General features: G+C 47.8%; 2 protein-coding genes across 11 annotated transcripts in view; one reads left to right on the forward strand and one right to left on the reverse strand.

Annotated features, from left to right (window-relative positions):
* Nucleotides 1–27,890, reverse strand: part of SPACA9 (sperm acrosome associated 9) — a 468,643-nt gene that overhangs the window by 59,193 nt on the left and 381,560 nt on the right. The window lies entirely within an intron of this gene.
* AK8 (adenylate kinase 8) overlaps nucleotides 1–27,890 on the forward strand; it is a 158,420-nt gene that overhangs the window by 47,124 nt on the left and 83,406 nt on the right. For 8 of the 9 annotated variants that reach the window (XM_077967378.1, XM_077967374.1, XM_077967376.1 and 5 more), the window contains 5 exons: nucleotides 3,375–3,456; nucleotides 4,021–4,092; nucleotides 5,371–5,571; nucleotides 9,081–9,212; nucleotides 17,055–17,144. In XM_077967378.1, the coding sequence (XP_077823504.1) occupies nucleotides 5,427–5,571; nucleotides 9,081–9,212; nucleotides 17,055–17,144 (367 nt within the window). In that variant the 5' untranslated portion in view covers nucleotides 3,375–3,456; nucleotides 4,021–4,092; nucleotides 5,371–5,426. The remainder of the gene's footprint in view (nucleotides 1–3,374; nucleotides 3,457–4,020; nucleotides 4,093–5,370; nucleotides 5,572–9,080; nucleotides 9,213–17,054; nucleotides 17,145–27,890) is intronic. The other variant, XM_077967377.1, reaches the window with a different exon arrangement.

The following is a 27,890-nucleotide window of genomic DNA, read 5'->3' on the forward strand; positions in this document are numbered from 1 at the left end:
GTGTGTGTAACTCTAAACTCATGGGACTTGAAAGGACTTTAGAAATTGTTTAATGTGAACATTGCCGAGGGACATAAAAAAGCAACTTAAGCAAATGAGACGATAATGTGTTGACTTGATAGTGTAAAAATGTCAATTTGTCGTGAATTGATCTACACATTTAATGTTGTTCCAAAATCCTAGTGGAATTTCTATTTGGGAACTTGACAAAATATTTTTAATGTTTACCTGAAAGATCTTGTTTTGAAAAAAAAGAAAAAAGAAGGGAAAGTTTATTTTACTAGACATTATGAGAACCTATAAAACAACAACAATTTAAACAGTTAAATAAAAAGAATTTAACAGGCCGGGCGCGGTGGCTCAAGCCTGTAATCCCAGCACTTTGGGAGGCCAAGACAGGTGGATCACGAGGTCAGGAGATCGAGACCATCCTGGCTAACCCAGTGAAACCCCGTCTCTACTAAAAAATACAAAAAACTAGCTGGGCGAGGTGGCGGGCGCCTGTAGTCCCAGCTACTCGGGAGGCTGAGGCAGGAGAATGGCCTAAACCCGGGAGGCGGAGCTTGCAGTGAGCTGAGATCCGGCCACTGCACTCCAACCCCGGCGACAGAGCAAGACTCCGTCTCAAAAAAAAAAAAAAAAAAGAATTTAACAATTTACAGGCAGAAAGAGGCCAGAGCCAATGTCGTTATCAGCATTTAGACTCTGATAAAAGTGTCCTCAGAGGGGAAAAGATGGACTGTATTGGGGGTGAGTTTGGAACAAGTGGTGAGCCACAGGGAAACAGATTACATCACAGCCCCATATCATTCGCAAACTGAAATGTGGCCCTATTACACGGATCATTACTATTTACAAGTAAAGAGTAAAAACACAAGAATGCAATTTAACGGCAAGTGAATATGTATCAGCTTTTGCGGTGGGGAGGGTGTTTTTATGCATCCACACAATGCCAGAATCTAAAGAGGAAAGCAGTGATTGATTTGGCCACAAACTGGTGTGTGAAAAGCAACACCACACACAAAATGAAAAGGCTGCAAGACAAACTGCTGAAAATGTTGGCAACATAGTTTGCCTCAAAGGGTTTGTGGTAGTGTTTGCCAAAATCCAAAATGGGGTAACGTTCTTAATATGTAAAGAGCTCTTGTCAATAAATAAAAGGATGAAACCCCCAGGGGAAAGCAGATAGATGACGCGAATAGACATTTTGGAAAAGAAAAAAAATCCAAATAGCTAATAAACATATGGAAAAAATACTGAACCTCATTAATGATCAAAGAAATGTAAATTAAAGCAGCAGTGGTATACTGTATTTTGCTGGACAGATTTTTTTCCCCTAGATAATGCCCAACTTTGGCAGAGATGCAAGGAAACAGATGCTTTGCCATTGGATTCATAAACTGGTGGGTCATTTTGTACAGCAATGTGGCAAAATGTATCAAAAGTCATAAAAGAAGGTGTCAACTTTTAGAAATTTATCTGAGGATGTTTGCTAGGCATCCAGATGCATATACAACATTGTTTACAATGGTGGAAAACTGGAATCAAACTGAACAATATGAGCAACAATATGGGATCAGTTACCATCCGGTCAGTTCATGCAATACCAGGCAGCTGTGAAAACTTCTGTGCAGGGAGCACTTTGTGACATGGGAAAACGTTCATGAAATGTTTTTGCTAGAAAGTAACAGATTACCAAATAGTATGTACGGTGTGATTCCCCTCCCCACAGCCCCCAGCCGCCAGGAACAAAGGTATCTGCACTTGCTGCTTGGAAGGAGATACACCAGAATGTTGACAGTGGCTTGTTTGGGTCTCAGGTGTTACCAGTGACTTATTATTTCAGCTTTTCAGTATTTTCCACACAGTGTACAATGATTGTATATTACTTTCACAATTGGATTTAAAGAGTTAGTAAAGGCCGGGCACAGTGGCTCACGCCAGTAACGCGAGCACTTTGGGAGGCTGAGGCAGGAGCATTGCTCGAGCCCAGGAGTTCAAGACCAGCCTAGGCAATGTAGCAAGACTCTATCTCTATAAATAGATAGTAAAAATAAACCTGTAAACCAGTTCCCTAGCTGTACCAAGAGGGGGCTGATGCGTGAGGAATTTCAGTCCTTTAAGAAGGTAGCTGCAGAGCAGAAACCGGAATCATCGTCCAGAGTTTGTTTTTAAGAAAAGTGGGGTGTTACTGCAGATATATGAGGCAGAAAATAAAAACAAAAGCGGGGTTTTCACCCTGGTCTCAGGAATCTCTCCGAAACTCTCTTTAGGAAATTATCCAAAATGTGGAAAGCGCTAGATGCACAAAGATGTTCATCGAGGTATTATGTATGATAGTGGACACTGCTCGCAGTTGAAATGTGCATTCGTGGGCGTAGTTAAGTTGCTGTGTACATTCTCTTGGTGGGACATTGCACAGCCGTTGATAATGGGGACAATGAGGTGCCACGCAGATGTGAAGAGATGCTTGTGGTTGCTATTGTGTGGTGGAAAAAATCAAGACGTAGGACGGGCATGGTGGCTCACGCTTGTAATCCCAGCACTTTGGGAGGCCAAGGCAGGCAGATCACCTGAAGTCAAGAGTTTGAGACCAGCCTGGCTAACATGGTGAAACTCCGTTTCTACGAAAAATACAAAAAATTAGCCGGGCGTGATGGCACACGCCTGTAATCCCAGCTACTTGGGAGGCTGAGGCAGGAGAATTGCTTGAACCTGGGAGGCGGAGGTTGAAGTGAGCTGAGATCATGCCATTGCACTCCAGCTTGGGCAACAAGAGTGAAACTCCGTATCAAGAAAAAAAAAATCAAGATGTAAAATATATATGTTATGATTATAGTCACCAACATATGCTTCAGAAGGGAATATAATAATATATTACAAAGTAGGGTTTTTTGTTTGTTTTTTTTGTTGTTGTTGTTGTGGTTTTTAAGACAGAGTCTTGCTCTGTCACCGAGGCCAGAGTGCAGTGGCGCGATCTCGGCTCACTGCAAGCTCTACCTCCTGGGTTCACACCATTCTCCTGCCTCAGCCTCCTGAGTAGCTGGGACTACAGGCACCCGCCACCACGCCCGGCTAATTTTTTGTATTTTTAGTAGAGACGGGGTTTCATCGTGTTAGCCAGGATGGTCTCGATCTCCTGACCTTGTGATCCGCCCACCTCGGCCTCCCAAAGTGCTGGGATTACAGGCGTGAGCCACCGCGCCTGGCCACAAAGTAGTTTTTAAAGGGTGAAGTAGCTATCAGAAACATTTATGTATTTTTTTGTCTTAAAAGTTCTAGTCTTTCTATAAAGCTATTATGTTCCTTTTAAAATAATTCCAAAAAATCTAAAAATCAAAACAGATGAGCACCTCTCTGAATCCTCTGTCTAGGGCTGGATTCTGGATGGCATCCCCGAGACGCGTGAGCAGGCCCTGAGGATCCAGACCCTGGGGATCACCCCTAGACACGTCAGTGAGTAGCTCCCAAGGGTCCCCCACCTGCCACAGCTGCAGCCCCAAGGGGTGGCCAGTGAGCACCCCGCTCATGCCGCCTGCTCCCGACCTCAGCCCAGGCACTGTCCGAGACCCAGCAAGGAAGAGGACAGCACAGCTGAATTTTTCACAGAGCTAACTATATTCAGGGCTGGTTCTTAAGAAAAGTGGGGTTTTGCTTTCAGCCTGGTGATTCCTTGTCCCAGGAAGAAAATCAACTAGAATGCTATGCAGGCGTTCAGTGCACGCAGAGATGCCCATCATGGCGTTATCTGTGACGAGGGAAATTGCTAACAGGCAGAACTTTCAGTCATGGGCCTGGCTCTGTCCCGAGGTTACACTCTGTCCCGATGTTACGCTCTTTGTGTTTGAGTGCAAGAAGACCTTTCTCTTAGGAAATCATGGGCATGGGAGATGATTGTTGTTTTAATGTCATTATACAGAAAAAAAAAAAAAACCTAAAGCAAGTATTGGTCCGTGCTATTCATATGTGTGGCACCCGCTGCCTGACATGCCTGCTTTTCTCCTTTTCTTCTCTGTCCAGTCGTGCTGAGTGCTCCAGACACGGTCCTGATCGAGAGAAACCTGGGGAAGAGAATCGACCCTCAAACTGGAGGTATGGCTATGGCCACCCCCACCCAGCCCCATGGGGTTTCAGAGACCCTGGTGGTGACAGCCTGCCTCCCATTTCCCGAGCTCGCATTCTGCTCTGGGCACCCACAGAGGGACACAAGGAAGGCTGCCACAGGCCGGGCTCTGGGCTGGAAGTCACTGGCAGGGGTACATTCTGGTAGATGAGGAAAGGGAGGCCCCGTTTAGGTTAAAGGAGGAGACTTTCTTGTGGCAGAACCAGAGTACAGTGTGGGGGGTCATGTGGGGCACCTGGGCTTGGGGCCCACACAGGAGCCAGGGGGCGTGTCTGCCTCTCCCTGGGACAAATTATGTACTCCCTAACACCCCTTGTTCTTTGGTATGCATACAGAAGACAGAGGCATGAGCATTACCTGGGAGAACTGGCAGGTGCTGCAGGGGACAGGGCCCTTGAACTGGGCCTTGAAGACCAGGCAGTTCAGCAAGGGGCTGGCGGGAGGATGGGGGGAGGCGGGACTGCCCTTGATGGTCCGGGCCTCAGGCTATGGTGGCAAATAGACCTGGGTTTGTGGATCCTAGCTCTGCCCCTTTCTGGCTGTAGACATGGGATACCTGAGGTTCAGTTTTCTTATCTGTACATGAGGATGAAAATACCAACCTAGGGCAGGGCGCGGTGGCTCAAGCCTGTAATCCCAGTACTTTGGGAGGCCGAGACGGGTGGATCACGAGGTCAGGAGATCGAGACCATCCTGGCTAACACGGTGAAACCCTGTCTCTGCTAAAAAATACAAAAAACTAGCCGGGCAAGGTGGCGGACGCCTGTAGTCCCAGCTACACGGGAGGCCGAGGCAGGAGAATGGCGTAAACCCGGGAGGCGGAGCTTGCAGTGAGCTGAGATCCGGCCACTGCACTCTAGCCTGGGCAACAGAGCAAGACTCTGTCTCAAAAAAAAAAAAAAAAAGAGAAAATACCAACCTAATGACTGATGTGATGGCTCTGAGGATGAAATGGGAGTCTGCAGGTAGGTGCCTGTCAAGAGTGCCTGGCACAGAATAAGTGCTCAGAAGTTCACGGCAGCCCTTGCCCTGGGCCCTGTTCTTGTATTGTAACAAGAACAGTAGTTAAGAGCAGGCTCAGAGTCGCTGGAAGCGCTGGTTTTGAATGACAGTGTCCTGCCGCGGTCAGCCACACCCCAGGAATTTGCAGGGCCTGGCCTCCAGGACAGCAAGCACTCCAGTCAGCACAGCAGCGCCCACAGGGCCCCTGCATGGCCATTTCTAACTGTGCACCTCTCTCCTTGCAGAGATTTATCACACCACCTTTGACTGGCCACCCGAATCTGAAATCCAGAACCGTCTGATGGTGCCAGAGGACATCTCAGAGCTGGAGACGGCTCAGAAACTGCTGGAGTATCATAGGAACATCGTCAGGGTCATTCCCTCCTACCCCAAAATCCTCAAAGTCATCAGTGCTGACCAGCCATGTGTGGACGTCTTCTACCAGGGTAAACACAAGCAGGCAGCCCCACCCTGGACAGGCGGCCAAGGGCTGGGCTCACTGTGCCCTCTACCACTTTGTCCCTTACTCTGGGAGTGGCCTGTGTCTGGGACATGCCTGGGACCCTGGGAGTCAAGTCATAGATGACCCGGGTTCCCTGCCCAGAAACGTATGTGTGCAGAGCCCCTGGGTGAACCCCACTTGGAGACCCTGGGCTAATGTCCCACACTCAGATGTGGTCACATCTCTGGCCCACAGCAGATTTGGTGGTGATGGGGTTGGGAGGAGGAGAGGCGAGGGATGGGGTGGGAGGGACATGGTAGCAAGAAGTTTGAGCCTGACCTTGAGGGAGAGGAAAGAAGAAATATATAAAGATTAAGACAAAAACAAAATCACCACCACCACCACACACAACACAACAAAACACACACACACACACACACACACAATACAGGTGATATGCTTCCTTTAGGATGGAGATACATGGCCCCGCGCCTGGCACTGCTTTGCTGTCCACAGCAATGGCTGATGTTCCTAGCAGCTCAGGAGCCACTGCGGGTGGCCTGTGCAAGGTCGGGGAATGGCTGAGCTGGGCAACGTGTTCAAATCTCAGCCCCGACGCAGCCCAGCTGTGCAGCCTTCAACAATTGTCCTAACTCCTCGGAGCCCTAGTTTTGGCATCCCTGAAATAGGAACAAAACTTGTGCCCTCCTCCCAGGCGTAGGTGAGGATTAAATGGGATTCTCCAAATCATGTGTCCACAGCCACAAGCCCAGTTCTGGTGCAGAGGAAAGCCTCAATAAACATCAGACATCATAGCTCCTATCATTGTTCAACACCCTGTCCAAAAAGGCAAGGGCGAGGTGGAATAATTCTATCCCCAAACAGCTGTATTGTCATTTTCAAAAGTCTTGCTGAGCTTCAGTCATCTGAAAGCCCAGTTATCCCTTTCCATGCAGTGTCAGGTAAATGAAGCATTTACGACGCAGGGAACATCACAGATATTTAAGACACTTGACAGTTTACAAAGTCCTTTTTTTCATATATTCTCTCAAATCTCTCCAAGAAGAGTTCTGTTTCGCTGGGGAGGTGGTTTTGAGCTCCCTCAAGCCCTTCCCTGCTGACTCTCCCAGCACCCTTTCCTGCCGGTAGACTCGGTGCATAAACCTCATTGCCACGCTGAGCTCAAAGATGCGATGTTTGCCGGCGTGGGTTGAACAGCTTCGCCCTCTGAAGGGGGCAGTCAGCCAACGGGTGGGTTAGTAGAAAGTGTCGCTACTTAAAGAAGAAATGCCAGGCTTATGAGGGCTTATAATTTTCCAGTGATTTTGCATCTCGGAAGGGTCTTTAGTAACAAACACTGCACTCTTAAGATAAACAACCACAACATTTGTCTTATGCCATGATTCTGCATTTACACATTAATTACTTCCAAATTACTTAATTAAATTTAAAAGTTCATATGATCATTCATAAAGAATTCATGCCTGGAATTGTAAATAAAAATGTGAGTGTCTGAATATTAATTATTATTAATTAATAATGCAGAGAGATAAATTGAAAATTGGAATGCAAAATTCTCTCTGTGTTGTTTTTTTAATCTCTCTGCAGTGCACCCAGCAACCACATATTTTTAAAAAGAATAATTAGATGTTGAGACTGTCTGGGGGATCATTACTTCTAATTAACTTAGTTATTTACTGTAAATTAAGCATCATTTGTAAGCAGGCTGCTTTGCCTGTAGTATTTGTGCTTTTCAGATGCACGGGATTATGGAAGGTCTGAGAAGAAAGAGAGCCTCGCCTGAGTAGCTTCCTTTGGGCTTCTCTCAGTGGAGGAATGGTACCCATGGCGGGAGGTTTGGGAGAGTTGCCCCAGCTCTGCCAAGTCTCAGCCTAATTGGCTCATCTGTAAAATGGGACGTGAATAACACAGCCCTCAGGGGATTGTTGGGTCAAACAAACAAGATGGTGCCTGTGGAGTATTTGTCGTAGCAATTAGTACATGCCATTGATGATGCTGATCACAACCTGGAAAAAAGTCCATTCTAACTCATCTGTGCCTTCCGAAAAGAGGGGACTGTTCTTCTCTAATGACCCTTCCAATTTAAAAGTCCTGCAAAGATTTGAGAGGTCAGGGTTTTCACAATGAACATATCCCAGCGGTTCACAGTCGGGGGCAGTTTTGCCCCCGCCGCCCCCCCGGGGACATTTGGCAATGTCCGTAAAGGTTTTTTTGTGCTTGCAGTTGTGCTACTGGCACCCAGCGGGTAGAGGCCAGGGACGCTTTTCAACATCCTGCGGTGCCCAGAACGGCCCCGCAACAAAGAATCTTCTGGCCCCAAATGGTGGTAGTGCTGAGGATGAGGAATCTACCTGGTTCTTGGGTGGCATGTTCCTGAAGGAAGCATGATGGCCTGGCCCCTCAACCAGCACAGAATCCACTGCAAGGCACATTGGCAAAGGCAGACCGGCAGGAAGGTGTAACGGGGCCACCCATAGCTGACTTTGCATAGGACAGTCTGGGGCCTTGGAAGGAGGGGGAGGTCTGTCTGGGGAAGGATACCCTGTTTTGAAGGCTGGCTTGGGGACTGGCCCAGGTCCGTGCCTCATCTGTGGGCATCTGCCCTGCCTCAAGGTGCCCGAAATGCTGCCCTTTACAACCTCATCAGCTTTTCCTCGCGGCTCCCCGCTTCTGAGCTCCGGCGGGAGGTGACCTGTTTGATGTTTTTCCTGTGGCTTCTTGGCATCCAGTGTCCCCCATGGTGCAGGTGGCCTCATTGTTGGAGACACTCACCCCATCTCCTCACTTCTTTGTTCACCAAATGCCAGGGGCACACCACAGGCCAAGGCTGTGCAGCTACATCTGGCCACTCTTGTGACCTATTGGATCACTACCTCTTTGGAGAGTCGCAACAAAGTTGGTGTCACCAGAGTGCAGCTGCACAAATTACTCTCCACTAATTCGAGTCCTTTAAAAGTCCCTGGGCACTGGGCCCCTATGAGGCTGGATGCGTTTATCAAAGCCTGTGTCTGACATTCAGGTGCACCTAGCAGAAAGCCAGCGTGCAATTCTAGAAGACCAGCCTAGTCCTGGGGCTTCCGGTTGGGAGGCTCAGCCCGAATCAGTAGGAAAAGCCACCAGCCCTGTAGAGAGTGCTCTCATGTCCTGGGACCAGCCTCCCAACTGCAACACAGCCAGCCCTAGGAATCCTTCCTTCAGCCTGGAAGGAAATGCAGACACCTGCACGTGTTTAGACGCCTGTGTTGAGAGGAATTCCAGGGCAGCGCTCGAGGGTGGCTTCTGTGGACTTCACTACTTGCTCCCTGCCTTGGTGCCCAGGCCTGCCACATAATTCTTTTCCCTGCCTCTTCGCCAGATGCACAGAGGGCTTCCATGGTGCTGTGAAAGAGAAAAATAGTTACTGCCGTTAAAAGAGTCAAAGCAGAGGGGCTGCAAGCTGCTTTCCTGTTCTCTAGGACCTAGGTTTGTTATCCTCATATCCTTTCTTTCCAGCTCTGACCTATGTCCAAAGCAACCATCGTACTAATGCCCCGTTCACCCCAAGGGTGCTGCTGCTCGGGCCTGTGGGCAGTGGGAAAAGTCTGCAGGCCGCCCTCCTGGCCCAGAAATACAGGCTTGTCAATGGTGAGTGCCCCAGGCGCTGGGCTGCCCAGCTTGGAGCGCCTTTCCCTACCTCCTGCTCCTCCTCCCCAGCTCTCTCATTTTATCTGGGGTGGTGTGGGGGAGAAGGGTCAGTATCACTTCTTTTTCTGGCTCTTTGTTCTTAACTATTTTCTGTTAGTCCATCTTTGCAGGAATAGATATTTTTCCTCCCGAAGAATATTGCCGTAAAAACATTAACCGCTAAAAACATGCCCACAGCCTAAAGAGACAGAACATTTTTCAGTCATCATTTTTTATATCCTTTGGAGCGGGGGGTTTGTCTGTGCCATACGCCAGGGGTGGCTCCCATCTTGCCCCTGCCATCTCCCCTGAAGCCTCAGCTCCTGCATAATAGGAATGTGCTGTTTGTTTATTTTCTCCCGCCTCGTTTGGCGCCCCCAACCCAGGTCAGTGTGTTTACAGGCAAACAATTTCTGAAGCAGAGGAAGACGTCTCGCTCTGCACAGTTTCAATAAATATTTTACCAGGAGGAGAGAAAATATTGAAATCAGCTCTCCAGGTCTTTCCCGGTTTGGTCCCAGGCGGTCTTGGATGCCAGCTTTGTGTTCAGGAGGATAAAGGGATGGGAATGAGGAAGAAACTGTAGCAGAGACACACTGCCAGGTTGAAGGGAGTTAAAAGCGCTGCCCCCACGCACACCATGCTCCACAAGCCTAAATAACCTCTACTGTATTTACTAAGGGAACATGAGACCTGCACCCCCAAATATATGCATATGCATACAACCCCCCAAATTATACAGGTATACCATATGAATGTAGAGAGGGAATACAAACAAATATATAGACACACAAATATACGTACAAATGTTTATACATGTATATACATATATTTGTGTATGTATATACACATATACGTACAAATGTTTGTACATGTATATACATACAAATATATGTATATGCCTCCCCAGAAGGATCAAGCTTTGAATAAAAATGCTTCTCAATTAGGCCTCCTCCAGCTTACAGTTCTAAAGCCACTGAGACTAGCAAGGAATCCATGACAAAAGTCACACCCCTAAAATGAAGATAGAGACCTGAACAATTATTCTGCAAATTTGGTTACTATGGAAAATTAACCAGGACATTTAGAAAAAAAAATGCTTTTCCTTGAGTTCATCTTTAAAAATGAATTTCAATAATTCCTTCTCCTTTTGATTGTGTCTCTTGTTACAAGACAAAATTTCCAGCAGTGTTAGGGATGGCTTCTTCGTTCCGATGACCCGCAGTCTACCTGTGGCGGCACCACTTGCTTACGTGCGTGCACACATCGTTACGGGAAGGGACAGAGTGAGCGTGGAGGGGCACTGGCGGTGGTGGGAGGGTCTGAACACGCAACAGCGATACTGTAATGCAGTGCAGAGCTTTATGGAAATAATTGTCTCGGTGCTCTGTTTTATGATGCAGACACTCTCATTCAAGAAAAGGTTTTTTTTTTTTTAATTTAAATTGCATTCAGCACACCAATTATGAAGAGATGAAATTATCTTCCTAGGTTTTTCCAAAAATGAAAATAGGAAGGCTTGTCATGGTTTTTGCTTGTTACCTAAGAGCCATGATGGGGCTTGTTTAGATAATTAAGCATTTGGAGACTGCCTCAGGAAGTTCCCATTTATCAAGGGGTTCTTGATAAACACAAGACATCATGATATTTAAGCAAACCCATTTAAGGGACCTAAGGCAGGAAGCGGTAGCGTTGGGATCTCTCTGCAAATGCCTGTCTGAACCCAGAGCTCTGGGTGCTGTCTGCTCCGCTGCGGCCATCCGCTGCTGGTTCTAAACTTACTGCCACAGAGTTCATCAGAAGACCCCACTTAGGATGGTGGGATTATACATGGACACAACTTTCTGAAAGGCAAGAGCCACTATTGGTTAAAGCGCTAATTGCACAAACCCTGTGACCCTGGGATGTAACTCCTAGGAGTTTATTCTGCTCCAGCACTCAGATATGCAGCGAGAGATGTGGCAGAAGCATAATGAGAAACACAGGCAACCTCCAACTCTGTTAATAAGCAGGTGTGTGAAATAAGTTGTGATAAACCCATGTAATGGATTGCGAGGCAGCTGTTAAAAATAAACCTGTAAAGTGATTTGATGTCGGTGATACGTGGCTAAGTAAGGGAGGGGCAGAAAACAATTTGCTCAGCAGTATCCAGGGGGTGAGCTCATTTTTGTTTAAAAAGCATGTTAGTTTATGCTCAGAAAAAAGCCTAAAGAAATATCCATACACCAAACTGCTTATCTCGGCAGAGCTGTGTATTATACAATTCAGATTTTTTTTTTTTTACAGTGAGCATGAACTCCTTCCTTCCTTCCTTCCTTCCTTCCTTCCTTCCTTCCTTCCTTCCTTCCTTCCTTCCTTCCTCCCTTCCTTCTTTTTCTTTCTTTCTTCTTTTTTTTTTCGGGTCTTGCTCTGTCACCCTGGCTGGAATGCAGTGGCGTAATCATGGCTCACTGCAGCCTCCAGCTCCTCAAGTGATCCTCCCACCTCAGCCTCCCAAGTAGCTGGGACGACAGGTATATGCCACCATGCTCAGCTAATTTTTTATTTTTGTAAAGATGGGATCTCTCTATGTTGCCCAGTCTAGTCTCAAATTCTTGGCCTGAAGCAGTCCTCCCACCTAGGCCTCTGGTTTCCTGTTTGACTCGTGTACTATTTAGAATGCACCTTGCTTAATTCCCACATATTTGGGGATTTTCCTGATTGCTTTATATTCTTGATTTCTAATTTAATTCTATTGTGGTAAAAGAACATACCCTATGTGATTTTGATCCTTTGAAATATGCATATATGGTCTATACTGGTGAATTCCAAGTGTACTTAAAAAGTAGGTATTCTGCATTGTTGGATATAGTGTTCTATAATGTTGATTAGGATAAGATGTTTGACAGTGTTTAAGTCTTCTATGTCCTTAATGATTCTCACTCTACTTATTATGTCCGTTATTGAGAGAGGTGTGTCAAACTCTCCCAACTCTTTTATTTTTAATTTTTTACAGTCATCCGGCCCAAAATGTCAAAAATCTCCCAACTCTGAATTGTGGATTTGTCTATTCTCTGCAAGTTTTTGCTTCATGTAATTTATTGTTAAGTGCATACTGTCACACCTCAGTATCCATGGGGGATTGGTTCCAGGACCTTCCTTGGATACCAAAATCCGAGGATGTTCGAGTCTCTGATACAAAATGGCATAGTATTTGCATATAACCTATGTACATTCTGCTATACACTTTAAATCGTCTCTAGATTACTTATAATACCTAATATAATGTAAATGCTATGCAACAGTTGTTATACTGTATTGTTTAGGGAATATTGACAAGGAAAAAAGACTACATGTTCAGTGCAGACATAATTTTTACCCCAAATATTTTCAACCTGTGGTTGGTGGACTCCATGAGTGTAGAAACTATGGATATGGAGGGTTGACTGTATACAGTAAGGATCATTATATCTCATTGGTGAAATGACCCTTTCATTGCTAGGAAATGTTGCTTTTCCTCTCTAGCAATACTCATTTTCTTGAAGTCTACTTTGTCTGATGTTAATGAAGTTTCTCTAACTTTCTTATGTTTCGTGTCTGTATGATATTCCTTCTATTCTTTTTCTTTTAAACTATCTGTGTCTTATAGTCTAAATATGTGTCTTGTAGGCAGCATACAGTTGGGTCTCACTTTTTTTTTAAAGAGACAGGGTCTTGCTCTGTTGCCCTGGCTGGAGTACAGTGGTGCAATCATAGCTCATCGCACCCTCAAACTCCTGGGCTCAAGTGAACCTCCCGCCTTGGCCTCCCACTGAAGTCACAGGCATGAGCCACCACGCCTGGCCTGTTTTTGTTTGTTTGTTTTCTACTTGTGTCATCTGTTCTTTGTTCCTCCTTTCCTGCCATGTTTTGGATTAACCAAATATTTTTTAGTAATTCATATTCTTTCTTTCCTTTTTAGCCATATCTCTTTGCTTTATTTTGTTAGTGGTTGCTAGGGATTAAATATTCATCTTTTGCTTGTCACAGCCTATTCTGAGTGAATATTATACCTCAATACGTATGGTATCAGAGACCGGCAGCAGTAGATTTTTCCATTTACCTTACTTCTTTACAGTTGACATACATTTTACTTGTGTGTATGTTATAAACCCTACAATATATTGTAATTATTTTTGTTTTAAATAGTCATTCATCTTTTAAAGAAGTGAAGATAGAAAGGGGGAAAGACTTTTATATGTACCCACCTATCAATACTCTTCACTCCTTGGTTTAGATCCAAGTTTCCTTCTGGTATCATTTTCTCTCAGCCTGAAGAACTTCCTTTAACATCTCTTGTAGTGAAAGTGTGCTGGTGACAAATTTTCTCAGCTTTCATACGCCTGAAAATGACATGATTTCATCTTCATTTTTGAAGGATGTTTTGGCTGCATATAGAAATCTACGTTGACAGTTTCTTTCTCTTAACACTTTAAAGATGTCATTCTATTGTCTTCTGGCTTGCACTTCTTCCGATGAGATCTCAAAGGTTATTTTTACCATTGTTGCCCTACATACTAAGCACCCCCCCTGCCTCCAGCTGCTGTTAATATTTTCTCTTTAGCTTTCAGCAATTTGACTATGATGTATCAAAGTGTGACTTACTTTGTGTTTGTTCTGCTTGGATCTCAGAGATTCTTGGATGTGTGGGTTGAAATTTTTAATGAAATTTTGAAATTCTCCTGTCATTATCTTCTGAAATCTTTTTTCTGCCTGTCTCTCTTCTTTCTGGAACTCCACACATATGTTAGACTGTATGGTATTGTCCTCCAGGTCTCTTAGATTTGGTTCTTTTCTTCCAGTGCTTTCCCATCCCTCTCTTTGCTGCAGTTTGGCTACTTCCTGTTGCCTCTTTTCCTGTCTTTAAATTCACTGATTGTGGCACACTTAGTGATTTGTTTCATTTAAGATACTGTATTTTCCAGTTCCGGAATTTCCATCTGGTTCTTTTTCACAGTTTTCATTTCTCTGCTGAGATTGTCCATCTGTTCACTCATTTTAACTATCTTTTCCTTTAAGGTTTTAAATGCACTCATAATAGCTGTTTTAAAGTCCTGGTGTGCTGATTCTGACATCTGTGTCATCCCCTGATCTGATTCTATGGCCTGTTTTCTCTCCTTATAGGAGAGAAAACATTTTCCTGCTTTTTTGCATGTCAAAGAGCTTTCAATTAAATGCTAGACATTGTGTTTCTGATATTTTTGAAGGTCTGGATTGTGTCATCATTCTGCTTTAAGAGTATTGAGTTTGGAGGATTAACTCCATCCCATTGAAGCTTATTTTTAGGCTTTGTTAAGTGGGACTAGAGTGTTCTTACTCTAGGGCTAGAGTATCCCTGCAGCTAAGGTCTGCCCTTTCTGGAATCTCAGCTGAATGTCTGGGGTGTTCAGCAAGTTCTCTCACTTTGGTTGTCAGAATGCCAGCATCTCCCAGCCCTGTGTGAATTTCCATTCAGTTCACAGCTTCCCGGTAGCTTTTCTCTACCAGGCCTCTGGAGTCTCACCCTGCACATGTGCAGCTCCATATTGGCCAAAGGCTCAGTGAGCCCTTATGAGATTTCTGGAACCCCTTCTGTTCACAGCTGCCTCCTCTCCATTACCCTGTTCTACAAATTCTGGCTGTTTCTGGCTCTAGTCTTTGTTGCTCCCACCCAGTGAGCCTGCTGATCCGTTTGGGCTCCACTTCTCCTGTGCCATGACTTGAGAAGTGCCCGTAGGTAGAAATCCAGGATAAATATGGGGCTCATTTTGTGTGTTTCCTGCCTCTCAAGGATTACAGACCTGTCTCTCTGTTGTCCAGTGACTCTAAAGAATTGCTTCATAGATTTTGTTCAGTTACACAGCTTTCTATAAGACAAGTTAAATATGATACCCATTACTGCTTCGTGGCCAGAACTGGAAGCTAAGCATGGGTTTGATGTCACACAGACCTGGGTTTGGACCCCAGCTCTGCCCCTTAGTGGCTCTGTGACCTACAGCAGGTTATTTCATCTCTTTGAGCCTGAGTGTCTTTACCTAAGAAACAACAGGTTATTGTGAGGGCCAAATAAAACAAAGCAACAAAGCACACTTAGCACAGTGCTTGGCATATAGGAGTGTCTCAGTTCCCAGCAGCCTTTTTTTTTCTTTTTCTTTTTCTTTTCTTTCTTTCCTTTTTTTTTTTTTTTTTTTTTTTTTTGAGACAGAGTCTTGCTCTGTCACCCAGGCTGGAGTGTAGTGGTTTAATCTCTGCTCACTGCAACCTCTGCCTCCTGGGCTCAAGCGATTCTCCTGCCTCAGCCTCCCAAGTAGCTGGGATTACAGGCCTCCACCATCACACCCGGGCTAATTTTTGTATTGTAGTGGAGACGGGGTTTCACCATGTTGGCCAGGCTGATTTCGCGCTGCTGGCCTCAAATGATCCTCCCTCCTTGGCCTCCCAAAGTGCTGAGATTACAGGCATGAGCCACCGCACCTAGCTTCCAGCAGCCTTTATTTCTCACTTATATGTCCTTTGCTGGTGAGGCTGCCAACCACATTGGATTAAATTAAACAACAACTGCTGTCATTTACATAGTGAATTAAGCATATCATTATTGAGGAATGAATCCTTGGTGACGGTAATTTTGTTAAACATTCATGCTATCCAGTTAACTGTAGGATGTGTTTTTGGTCTCTTTAGTATAGGCAGAAAACTTCTTAGCCCTAAAGGTAAGAAAGCCAAAAGTGTGCAATGAACAATTCATGAAAATATAGCTTAAATCTTCTGGCTTTGGCTAGGAAGGGCTTTCACGGCCAAGGAGGAGTTGCCTGTGTTTATTCACTCGTGCTTGTTGCCCAGCACCTCCTATGTGCCAGCCCTGGCTCAGGGCTCGAGACAGTGGGGCCAGAGGGAGGCTCCTGCCCAGGGCGAGCAGGTGTCCAGAAGGGGGCAGCTGCCACTGGCCAGGTGACTCCAGCATGGTACCTTTTTTTTTTTTTTGAGACGGAGTCTTGCTCTGTCGCCCAGGCTGGAGTGCAGTGGCGTGATCTTGGCTGGCTGCAACCGCCGCCTCCCAGGTTCAAGCGATTCTCCTGCCTCAGCCTCCCGAGTAGCTGGGATTACAGGTATACACCACCACACCCAGCTAATATTTATATTTTTGATAGAGACAGGTTTTCACCATGTTGGCCAGGCTGGTCTTGAACTCCTTATCTTGAGTGATCGCCCACCTCAGCCAAAGTGCTGGGATTACCGCCACATGGTGCCTTTTAATGATGAGTCAGCCCACTTGAAATATGCATCTATCCTGTTCTGTGGCCCCACCATCCCGTGGAGATGACCTGCCAGCTGGAAGGGCTTTGGAAGCAACGTGCCGCATCCCTTCTCCGTGTAACAAGGGTGCGAATGTGGACACACTTGAGGCGCATTGCTCAGAGACAAGCAGCCCTCCACCGGAACGCTGATCTTCCGCAGCGACCTGGAGGGCGCCGAGTTCTGCGCAGCAATTCCAGGTGCAGCAAGGCCCTGCAGGGCTCCTCTGTGGGCAACATCCTCGTTAGTGTCTTCCCCGCGCCGTCCATTTTTAATGTGTTCTTTGCCAAATGCATTCCTTTTCATTCCACCTCTCCCTCTTCTTTATTTCCCGGCTCCTTTTTGATATTTACTTTTACTTGGACACATACCCACACACAGAAAAACCCTTTTATGCTTTTTTCAGTGACCTTTTTTTTTCCCCCCCAGCAGGCAGCACTGGGGGTTCTTTTTTTCTCATCCTTCCTCCTATTTAAAATGTAATGGGTGCCTTTCTGTTCCTCTCTCCTTCAGTCTGCTGCGGGCAACTGCTGAAAGAGGCTATGGCAGACAGGACCACGTTTGGCGAGCTCATTCAGCCCTTTTTTGAAAAGGAGATGGCAGGTAGGCCACGTTCCCACTAACTGTCACGACCTTACAGGCTGCAGAGAGAACTTTCTCTTTGTGCGGCTCTCTGAACATCCAGGGGCTCAAAACTGGGGAGAACAGCTGGGAAATGGAAATTGGGTTTTCTTGTAAAGCTAAGGCTCTATTGCCTGTTTCTAGTAAGGCGTCTTGGTGTCTGAGCCCGATCCCCAGTGAGGTGAGTTTGTGGATGTGTGGGGGTTATTCCTGATGGTTTAGAATGTTCCTATTTCTCAAGACTATTTGCTTTTCATAACTGGTACCACTTAAGATTGAGAGCCAGGAGAGGCCACAGACCTCCCAACATCTTTTTTTTTTTTTTTTTTTTTTTTTTTTTTTGAGACAGGGTATCAATCTGTCACCCAGACTGTAGTACAGTGGTGCAGTCTCAGCTCACGACAGCCTCAACCTCTTGGGCTCAGGTGATCCTCCCACCTCAGCCTCCCAAGTACCTGGGACTACAGGTCCATGCCACCACGCCTGGCTAATTTTTTTGTATTCTTTGTAGAGATGGGATTTCTCCATGTTGCCCAGGCTGGTCTCGAACTCCTGGGCTCAAGTGACCCTCCTGCTTCAGCCTCCCAAAATGCTAAGATGACAGGCGTGAGCCACCACCCCCTGCCCCTACACCCTTTGTTGTTTGGAATATAAAAATACTGTGGGTAAATATTCCAATTTAATCAGCACTCAGAAGCCAGAAGGTTCAGACAGCTTTGGGGATGTGAGTGTTGACTGGCATTGGTCCTCAGCAGTTAGGTGCTCGCCTGTTTGACAGGGGAAGCAGGACCAGATCCTCTTTCCAGGTGCCCTCTGTGACCCACAGTCTGAAGGCATTCCTAAGATCTGACCACCAGCAAGGGCACCTTTGGGAGCATTCTAGTCAGGCTTCCTGAGTCCACAAAGGAGCCACAGAGATGGGACTGAGCTGCTGAGGCCACACAGCCAGTTGGCGGCTGGGCTTCTCTGAATCCTCCGTCTGTCTCTTCCCTGGGGCAGTGAATTTCCCACTCACTCACCCACACCTTCCTCCCCTGCACATGCTGCGGCTCCTCCCAGCAATCAGTGCACACCCACTTGTCAAGTCTGACGTGCACACGTGCTTATTGTGAAGAAAGTGAATTCCAGAAGCAGCTGCCATTATCGTGAGCAGTGCGGGCATTGGCTAGGAACCCTCCTGGTGGAAGCTTGCGGCCTTCTCCTACCACTTTCTAGATGGAGCAGGTTGATGAGGAAGCACATGGAAACAGGCTCTGTCCTCTCAGCCATCCGCTGAATGGGCCTCCCGGGGAGATGTGCTGGCCGGCCCTCCCAAGTCCCTCCTTAAGATGTCCTAGTCCGCGGGGCGGAGTTCCAGTGTGTGGAGTAGGAGCCATCAGATGCAATGATCTGTGTAGGCGCAGGGCAGTGAGCGGGTCTGATCCTGAGTGTCTGCAGTGGTCCACAGAATGAGGTGATCTGTGTAGGCGCAGGGCAGTGAGCGGGTCCGATCCTGGGTGTCTGCAGTGGTCCACAGAATGAGGTGATCTGTGTAGGCGCAGGGCAGTGAGCGGGTCCGGTCCTGGGTGTCTGCAGTGGTCCACAGAATGAGGTGGAGGTAGGAGGCACCAGGGAGGATGAAAACCAGCACGAGCTCTCATGCTTCCCAGTCTGGTTCAGATTCCAGCGCTGCCTCCACCAGCCATGTGGCACCAATAAACCACCTTGCCCTTCTTGAAGCCCCAGGCTTCCCGGTGACAGGATGGAGGTAGAGGTACCTTCCTGCAGGGTTGTCCTGAGAAGCAGCCCTCATCCACGTGCATAGGGCCTGGGAGGCCACAGGGCAGCTGCTGCTCTTCAAATCCACCTAGCGGCCGGGTGCGGTGGCTTGTCCATCATCCCAGCGGGTGTGGTGATTCACCCCTGTCATCCCAGCACTTTGGGAGGCCAAGGCAGGTGGATGTTTTCAACTCAAGAGTTCGAGACCAGCCTGGCCAACATGGTGAAACCCCATCTCTACTAAAAATACAAAAAAAAAAAAAAAAAAAAAAATTAGCCAAGTGTGGTGGTGGGTGCCTGTAGTCCTAGCTACTCAGGAGGTTGAAGCAGGAGAATCGCTTGAACCTGAGAGGCAGAGGTTGCCGTGAGCCGAGATTGCACCACTACACTCTAGCCTGGGTGACAGAGTGAGACTCAGTCTCAAAAAAAAAAAAAAAAAGGCCACAGTAGCAAGCAGCAGCAATGGTGGAGTACCTGTTGCATCCTCAAGCATAATTTCTCTCCAGTTCTCTCCAAATTCCCATTTACTGAGGTGGGGATTAGCACCCTAAAGATTTGTTTAAAAAATAAGTGAATGTGATACCAGATTAACCTAATTTATATAGTTTCAAGTAGTTGCTGGTAGTATTCCATAGTATGTCTGGAAGGTAATTTAATTTCCCACTAACAAGCATAGTGGTTCAGAAACAGAGACAATGGCCGAGCAGCTGAGGCCGTGCCAATCGGCCAATCCCAGGGAAGGGTCTGCAGGAATTCGTTCACTCTTCTTGCAGTTTCCTTGTCCATTTGAACTTTTGTCAAAATATAAAATGACAAAAATAAAGATGTAGGTGGTTTCCAGATTTGCAGCCCTTCAATAATACTAAAATGCACACTCTTGTATGGAGAAACATCCCTGGTGATCTTATTAGGATATACTGAGGCCGGAGTCCGTGGCGATGTCCATGGACAGTGGCAGTGGTGATGCTGTACTGCCGTACGCTCCCACCAGCAGTGTGCACATGCCCATTCCCTGCCTCTCTTTGCCATCTCTGGGTATTGCCAGTGTATTTGTGTTCTGTTGCTTTGTAACAAATGTGGTTTAGAACAACACAGATTTATCTTGCAGTTCTGTAGGTCGGAAGTTCTGAAATCCAGGTATTAGCAGGGCTGTGCTCCTTCCTGGATCACTCGGGAGGATTTACTTCCCTGCCTTTTCCAGCTTCTGGGGGCCATCTCCATGCCTCGGCTCACGGCCCCTTCCTCTGTCTTCAAAGCCCGCAGAGTAGCATTTTCCAATCTCTCTCTCTGACCTCTGCGTCTGCTATCACACCTCGCTCTCTGACTCTGACCCTCTTACCTCCTTCTTATAAGGACGCTTGGGATGACCCAGAACAGTCCAGGATCATCTCCTCATCTCCAGATGCTTAATTTAACCCCATTTACAGAGCCCTTTTTACCATATCAGGGAACATATTCATAGGTGCCAGTGATTAGGATGTGAACATCTTTTTGGGAGGTTTTATTCTGCCTACCATGGCCAGCCATTTGAATCTTTGCCACTTTGTTAGGTGACAAAAGATGTGTTTATTTTTAATTGTGGTCTTCTGATTGTCGGTGAGGTTGGTAAAGTTGAACGTATTTTCATAAGATAATTGGTCATGTGTATTTTACCTTTGTGAACCACCTCTCTATAGCCTTGGCCTGTTAACTGTTCTTCTCTTTGCCCATTTTCCAATTAAGCTATTTTTTGGTCCTAATTGGTTTGTCAGTGCTCTTTGCGTATTAGGGTTGTTTACATTTTTCCATTGATTTTTCTTTATTTTATCTCTATGTTTCAAGTCACGTTATAATTTGGTAGTTTTAGCAATTGTTGGGAAAGAGAACAGTGACTCCTCACAGCCCTTTAGTTCTCAGGCATCGTGGGATGTCACGGTCACCGAGAAGGTCATATAAGGATGTTGGTTTTTTTATGAGGTCATGGAGCACTCGTTCTTTTGGTTTCCTTACCTCCTCTCTCCTACCATTTGACAGCACAGTCTTATCTTCCTCGTCTTATAGGGAGTTGGGCATTTGCAGATCCTTAATTAACCATCAGATATGGGCACCATTTTACTGACTTATTCAAACTGTATCTTTTGAGTAAATGGGGCCTATTGTTACTTCCTCTTCGAGAGACAAAAATGAATTTGCTTGAATCAAAGCACATCAACTTTGTACAGAGCCGGCTTAATTCATCCACCACTAAAAGCAAACCCAAGAGTCCTTTCAAAGGTGGTCCGAGCACAGAGTCGTTCTTGTGTTCGTTTTTTGTATTTGGGGGATGCAAAGGAGGCTGACGGCACAATTCCCAATTTTCTGTAAAGTTAGCGAGACCCGGATCACTTCGATCTTCAATGTTTCATGCTGAATTTTTTCTTCCACAGCTTTTTGTTTATTTAGACAATGTACCTCTATACTTTCACTCTTCCTACAAAATTGAAGACACAACAACAACCAATATCATATCTCCCTAACGGAAGCAATAAATTCTGTCATTTCACTAATCCTGATCTTGCAGGGATAACAAAGAATGCATTTACATTCATAACCACTAACAGGGTCTCATTAGTGGGCTGTAGAGAAGCTGCGGAGAAAACCAAAGCGCTCGGCTGGCAGAGCTGGAACCACCCAGGTCTGGCAGGGGCCTGCTTCACCGCCGGCTGAAACAAGAAGAAAATTTAAATGATTCTCCACAGAGGTTGGTTTCGAAGGAAAGGTCAGGCTGAACAGGGAGACTCTGCCTAGCCGACCACAGCCTGCTTATTTCTGAATAAGCCCAGCTGGCTGAGGCCCCCTCCTTCCTGAATTGAGCATTGAGCGTTGGTGACATCTGTGACTCAGGGGTCCCCTAGCCTGCAGGTGTACCCCACTGTTTGGGCTCAAGGGGTGGTGATTAACCACATCCCTTCCCCATACGCTGAGTTCTGAACCCATTAGGAGACAGACCTCAGAGTTTGCTGAGAGCGCAGAATGGATAATGTGGCTGAGATCCCAGGTCACAGTTGGGCTTAACATGCCCCTCTGAGGCCAGGCCTGGAGACAAGCCACCCATTGTATGGCCATACCCCAATGTGGGGACAGGGAGACGGGCCCCCATGCTTGCCCCAGAAAGAGCCCTGACCGAGTGGGGGCAGACGTGGAAGGAAATTCCTATGCGCTGTGGGCCAAGGCCAGCCAGCGGGAGAAGGCAGACCCGGAGGGACTCAGCCCGTCTCGGAGTGACTCCCCACTCTGGGGAAGAGGGAGGCCACAGGGTGAAGGGAACAGTGGAATTCAGCTTCCCAACACTGCCCTGCAGCCAGAAGGGCCCTCCTGAAACTGGAGGACATGCTGCTGTATCCCCTGAGGCCTTCAGAACTTCCAGAAGAGGAGCCGCTGGTTGGTTGCTCCCCCATATACCTTTGGGGAGTCCTTGGAGACGTTCCAGATTCCCCTCTTCAATCCTAGGTCTGTACTGGGTGCCAGCAGCATTCCTGGGAACATAGGAAAGTACCCAGTCACTCCCCTGCCTGTTAGGAGTTTTCATCTGTAAGGTTCAGGAGCTCAGCAAATGAGATTATTGTACAGACATGGAGACCTCGTCACCATGGGGCAGAGGCCCCTGTCGTCTCTGAGCTTGCAGGTGTCACTGCCAGAACGCCCTACCGTCTAGCCACCAGTGCAGAAACCCCATCCTCACCACTCCCCAAGCCAGGCACTGTAGACTCTTCCTGGGTACCCCCTCATCGCCCTAGTGGGTACCGGACCTCCTTCCCTGGGTACTCCACCCTGCCTGTGCTCCTGCCTGCTGGCCTCCTGCTGGTCTTCCACTGGGACCCCTGCCATTGCAGACTTGTGCCTTCTCTCCAGTCACCTTGGAGCTGCGTGCCCCAGAGATGTGAGCTTTTGTTATTGTGCATCCCCGCCACCCTCACAGTCATGCTCACCACCATCACCGGCTCCGCCGAATAGATCCAGATGTCATCTTTTCCCCGTGGAGCCTCTTGCTCTTATCCCCACTCCAGGCCTCGTGATGTTATGTCCCAGCCGTGACCTCTGCAGACTTAGTTATGTTCTGTTTTTGTCCTCACAGGTGCTGCCAACACCTCCTTCTTTCGAATCAGCAGCAAAATTAATAACTGTGCTGTTTTCCCATCTTTCCACATTTACTGGGCAAAGGACCCCAGGGCCCCATCTTAGCGCATCTTCAACCCCTTGATCCCAGGCCCTTGGTGACGGCACTGTGGACAGAGGATTGGGGGAGATGCTTATTCTCTGCCTGGACTTTGAAATATATAGGTCTGACCTCCTAAACTCGTTCCGACTTGAGCTGCAGTGAACAGAACAAATTTATTCCCCAGGGCTCCACACGTGGCGTTCTTTATGCAGGCAACCTCCATTAAAGTCACCAGGAGTTTGCTCTGCATACGATAAACAGGGTCGAGCTTAAATCATGCAGCCTTAGTTGCCAGGGAGCTCCCGTCACTTTTACACTAGTACAAAACAAGTAAAAACGATTCTGGGCTTTTGGAAAAAGAAGTTCTCAGCTGTTTCTGTATCATTTAAAATGAGATGGTTGCCGCCGACGGCCTCCAGTGCCACCGTGTGCTACAGCAGTGTGTGCAGATGACCTCTTTCCTCCCGGAACCCAAGCAAAGGCGCTACTAGATCTCAGTTCTCTGCTTAAATCAGCGGTGGCTCACAGTGGCCACCACCGCCAAATAATGTCCTCAGCTGCTTCCCCACAGCTCCATTCCTACCAGAGGGTGTTGGAAATTTCTGAATTCTGGAGGCCCAGAGCTTCCCAAGGAAATTGGCCATATTCTGTCTTTGCCCCTTGGAATGTTGTTTCCCCATTTTCACTTAATATAAAACGATCCCTGCTCATGGGCCTCACTCTGTTGTTCAAACTCACCCAACACAAAGAAGTCTGAAGTCTGCATTGCTTTATTTTTAGCGTTTCTCATGAGAATTTTAGCCATAAATTAGGGTCCAGGGACTGTTGATGGTGGATATAACCTACTCCCAGGTTGCCAGGCCTAATTAATGATACAACGCCGGCTCTTCAGCCAGAAGGCCTGGCTTCTGCCCTGGCCCAGGGAACCGTTCTCATTCTCGTGTGTTGCTTGGACTTCCCCTGGAGAGTAGCTATGCAGGGAAGAGATTAAAAACAGCCGAAGGTGGGTCTTGTCCTTGTTGGTTTCTGTCTTTGCTCCAGAAACCAACATGAGATGAGATGCTCATCTCAGCCTGTCCACAGTGCACTCGGAACGTGCTGGAACTGCATGGTCAGGAGCCCGCCAGCCACGCCACCTCCCCAGCAGTGGGGCTTCTGAGTCAGACTCTAGCTTTTCACATCTCCCGTCTCTCCATACACTCTGCGACACCTGCCCAACTGGTTTGTCAGCCCAGTTACAATGAGCTCCTGACTGGCAGCTGCCCCTGTGGCCCCGCCCCACCAGCATCTCCCAACAGCTAAAGCAGTTCTGTTGTAGGAAGGCTCACATTCCTTGGCACATACCAGACATATCCCGTTCTTATTGTCATGAGAGAAAACAGCTATTTAATTGGTAATGACTTTCCCCTAAAAGCGAAAGTCCTGGTATGTAGAAGAGGTGATGTGGAAGACAGATCATTATCGAGTTGTTACCTGTGCCCCTCCCACACATCCCTACATTTCCTAAATATTTCTGCTGGGAAAGGTCCCTCATGGCCTAATAGAACCCGAGAAAAGGCGGGAGATTTGAGAGAGTTTCAAGAAGCTAATTTGCACCCTTTCTGGTAATGAGGCCTCACCCTAGCAAATGCAGCCATCGTAATACAAACAAGCCAAAGCAGCCACCAATTGGGATGATGATGTGTTTTCAAGAGCCTTCCGTGGGTCCAGATCCCAGGAGGCATGGATCAGAGCTCAACCAAAGTGCTTCATTTTTAAGGGGGAATTAATATTCTCATCACTAAATGCACACTAAAGATCGACAATAGACCAGTTTTTCTCTTTTGTTAAAAACTTGCAAAGAGTTGCTGAGTTGAAAGACAAAGTAAATCTCCCCATCTGAGGAGGTAAGCGGAATGCTATTTCTTGTTTTTAGCAGAGCAGCTTCGGCGAGCTGCAAGCTGTCTTCCCGTGGAGGGGAGACCCTGAGGGACCCGCTGCCCGTTTCCAGCAAGCCTTTGCATGCGGTGTGTTTGTACTCGCTGAAGACAGCGCATGACTCTCTAAATAATTTACCAGTTGATTAATAGACTCACAGGGGTATAATTAGAAGAGGGAGAGACAGTGGGTACAGTAACCGGTACAGTGCTTGGGGGAACAGGAGCCTTTATTTTTTTAAAGAAACTTTCTAGGGTGCTGGGCGTTTGAAGATAAGTTGGGAAGAGCTCAGTGCCTCTTCTCTTTTGAAGTGGAAATAGGACAGTTTGAATCCGTCGAGTTTAATTTTTCACAAGCTTTAGGGGCCCCGCAGTGCAACTCCCTTTTTATTATTGAAAAAACTCTACATTTTTCTTTCATTTTTCTACACACACACACATACACACACACACATGCCAAGCAGTAAGTAATAAACACATTAATTTACTCTTATCCTATGTGGATTTCCTTCGCGTTGCCTCCCCCAGGTGTGCTGGCCTCTGTCCCTTTGGCACCCCCAGCCCACAGCCCCCGCTGCAGGGTGGCCTAGAGGTGGATTAATGGATGCCCCTGTAATTTATGCATTTTAAAGGAACCCTCACCTCAGTCTGACAATGCTTTTGAAGTAGCTCCTTTTTTCAAGTCAAACTTTTGACTTTTCCGCTGGGACTGCTACAAAGATTTCCTTATGGAAACTAGGTAGGAGTCCTTTTCAGCCTGAGAGAAGGCTGTGGCCAAGATAGCCCAGCAGAGCAGGAGGGTGCAAGTGTTGCTTGCATTCTGGGGGCTGGAGGGCCCGGGATGAGGACAGTTAGAGGAAGGGCGAGCACCTTTGCCTATCAACAGGTTTGTGCCTCCCGAGGGGCCTTCTCTTCGGTTTTTTTACATGAGACTTTCATTTTGAAATTGTGCATTGTCTCTCTCCAGTATGAAAATGATGCTTTGCCAGGGGGCAGCCCCGTCACCAAAAGGTCAAAAAGCCTTTGCTCAATGGCTAGTCTAGTGGGGAAACTGAGGCAGTGAGTGATGCCAAATTCATTCATGCATCCATTCAACGACATTGTCTCCCCAAGAAGAATGGGCGCTGCCGGAGTGGGGGCAGGTCTGGCCTGCTTAGCACTGTTCCTTGTCACCTGACTGGAGCCACCATAGGGGCACAGCCAGATTTTCCTGTTGGGCTGAATGTCAGGTGTTGCTGTGTGTCCGGCATCCAGATTAAAAAAGAAACCAAACCCAGCCCAGACATTTCTGGGGAGTCCAGGGAGAGCCGGAGCGCACAGAGTCATCCTTGCTCTGACCAGAGCTTCTAGAAGCATTTCCCTCTCCGTGGGCAACCCCAACGGCTTCAGAGAAGAGCAAACCTCCAGTGCGCTCAGCTGTGAAATTGTCTCTGACAGGCCTGACCCTGGAGGCCCCAGGCCTTCTTCTCCAGTCGGGAGGTCTCTCGGTGTAGCTGTCTGGGCAGCCCCTGGCATGCCTAGAGCTGTGCTCCTGCCCCTCACAGACCCCCCCAACGGCAGGTGCAGCTTGAAGCCTCTTTCCCTCTGGGAACGTCCTCGCCTGACGGGAGCTGACACGGGTTCTTTCTCACTGGGCTGTGAGCGGGGCCTGCAGAGGCAGGGGCAGGACATGAGGGGTGGGGAAGAGGCGGCCCCAGTGACCCTCTGCAGCCTCTACACCTATGATCGGGGACGTGGGACTTGCTGGGGTTTGTCAACCAGAAGCTGGCTCTGAGGTTTCCTGTGCAAGGGAACTTGGCACAGCCTCATCGGACACGGAGGGAGGGAAGCGGGCACCACACCCTGCAGCTTCACACCTGTCGCTGCTGCTCTGGGTGACAAGGGCACACCCGACAGAAGAAGCAAGATGGGAGCAGAGGGACACGGGAGGGGGAGAGGCGAGGGAAGAGGCTTCCTGGCATACAGAGGGATATACCGGCCCCCACCCCCTCCCTGGGAAGATCCTGGGGAAGCAGGGGATGCGGGAGGCGGGGGAAGGGGAAGGGGAGTCCCTCCTCCTCACCCTCACCGCAGACCTCCTCTGATTGACCCCATCCACGATCTTCATTGCAGAACTCTGACCTCCCCCTAGTCTTTGATTGGTTTACTGGGAGACGAGACGGCCTCATCTGGGACCTCCCCACCCCAGGATCCCCCCGTTTCTGCTCATGCTGTCTGCTCAGCCGGCCACTTCCAGGGCTGAGGAGCCAGCTCCCTCAGGGCTCAGGGTAGGAGCTCAGCTAGGTTAGTGGAAGAGCGAGCCTGTGGCAGTTGACCTGGGTCCCTGTGGTGTGGACAATACCAGGCCAGCCTGCCTCCAGCACCCGGGGCCCAGATGCTGCCCTCTGCTGCCTGCATTTCTATTCGGGTGAGGCCCCTCTCCATGGGCAGCCCTAGCGGCTTCAGAGAGTTAGTCATTTTTTTTTTTTTTTTGAGATGGAGTCTCACTCTGTCGCCAGGTCGGAGTGCAGTGGCGTGATCTCAGCTCACTGCAACCTTTGCCTCCCGGGCTCAAGCGATTCTCCTGCCTTAGCCTCCTGAGTAACAGGACTACAGGCACCTGCCACCACGCCCAGCTAGTTTTTGTGTTTTTAGTAGAGACAGGGTTTCACCATGTTGGCCAGGTCTTGATCTCTTGACCTTGTGATCCGCCCGCCTCGGCCTCCCAAAGTGCTGGGATTACAGGCGTGAACCACCGTGCCCGGTCCAGAGAATTAGTCTTGAAGGAACAAAGAGCAGACAGGTCACAGGGGGCAGCATGCAGCCTGAAGGGTTTCTAGAAGGCAGGCGAGTGACTATCACTCCCAGATGGGAGGGGCCGTGGCTACAGGTCAGGGC

This window comes from Macaca mulatta, chromosome 15 (genome assembly GCF_049350105.2).
Source record: "Macaca mulatta isolate MMU2019108-1 chromosome 15, T2T-MMU8v2.0, whole genome shotgun sequence".
NCBI lineage: Eukaryota > Metazoa > Chordata > Mammalia > Primates > Cercopithecidae > Macaca > Macaca mulatta.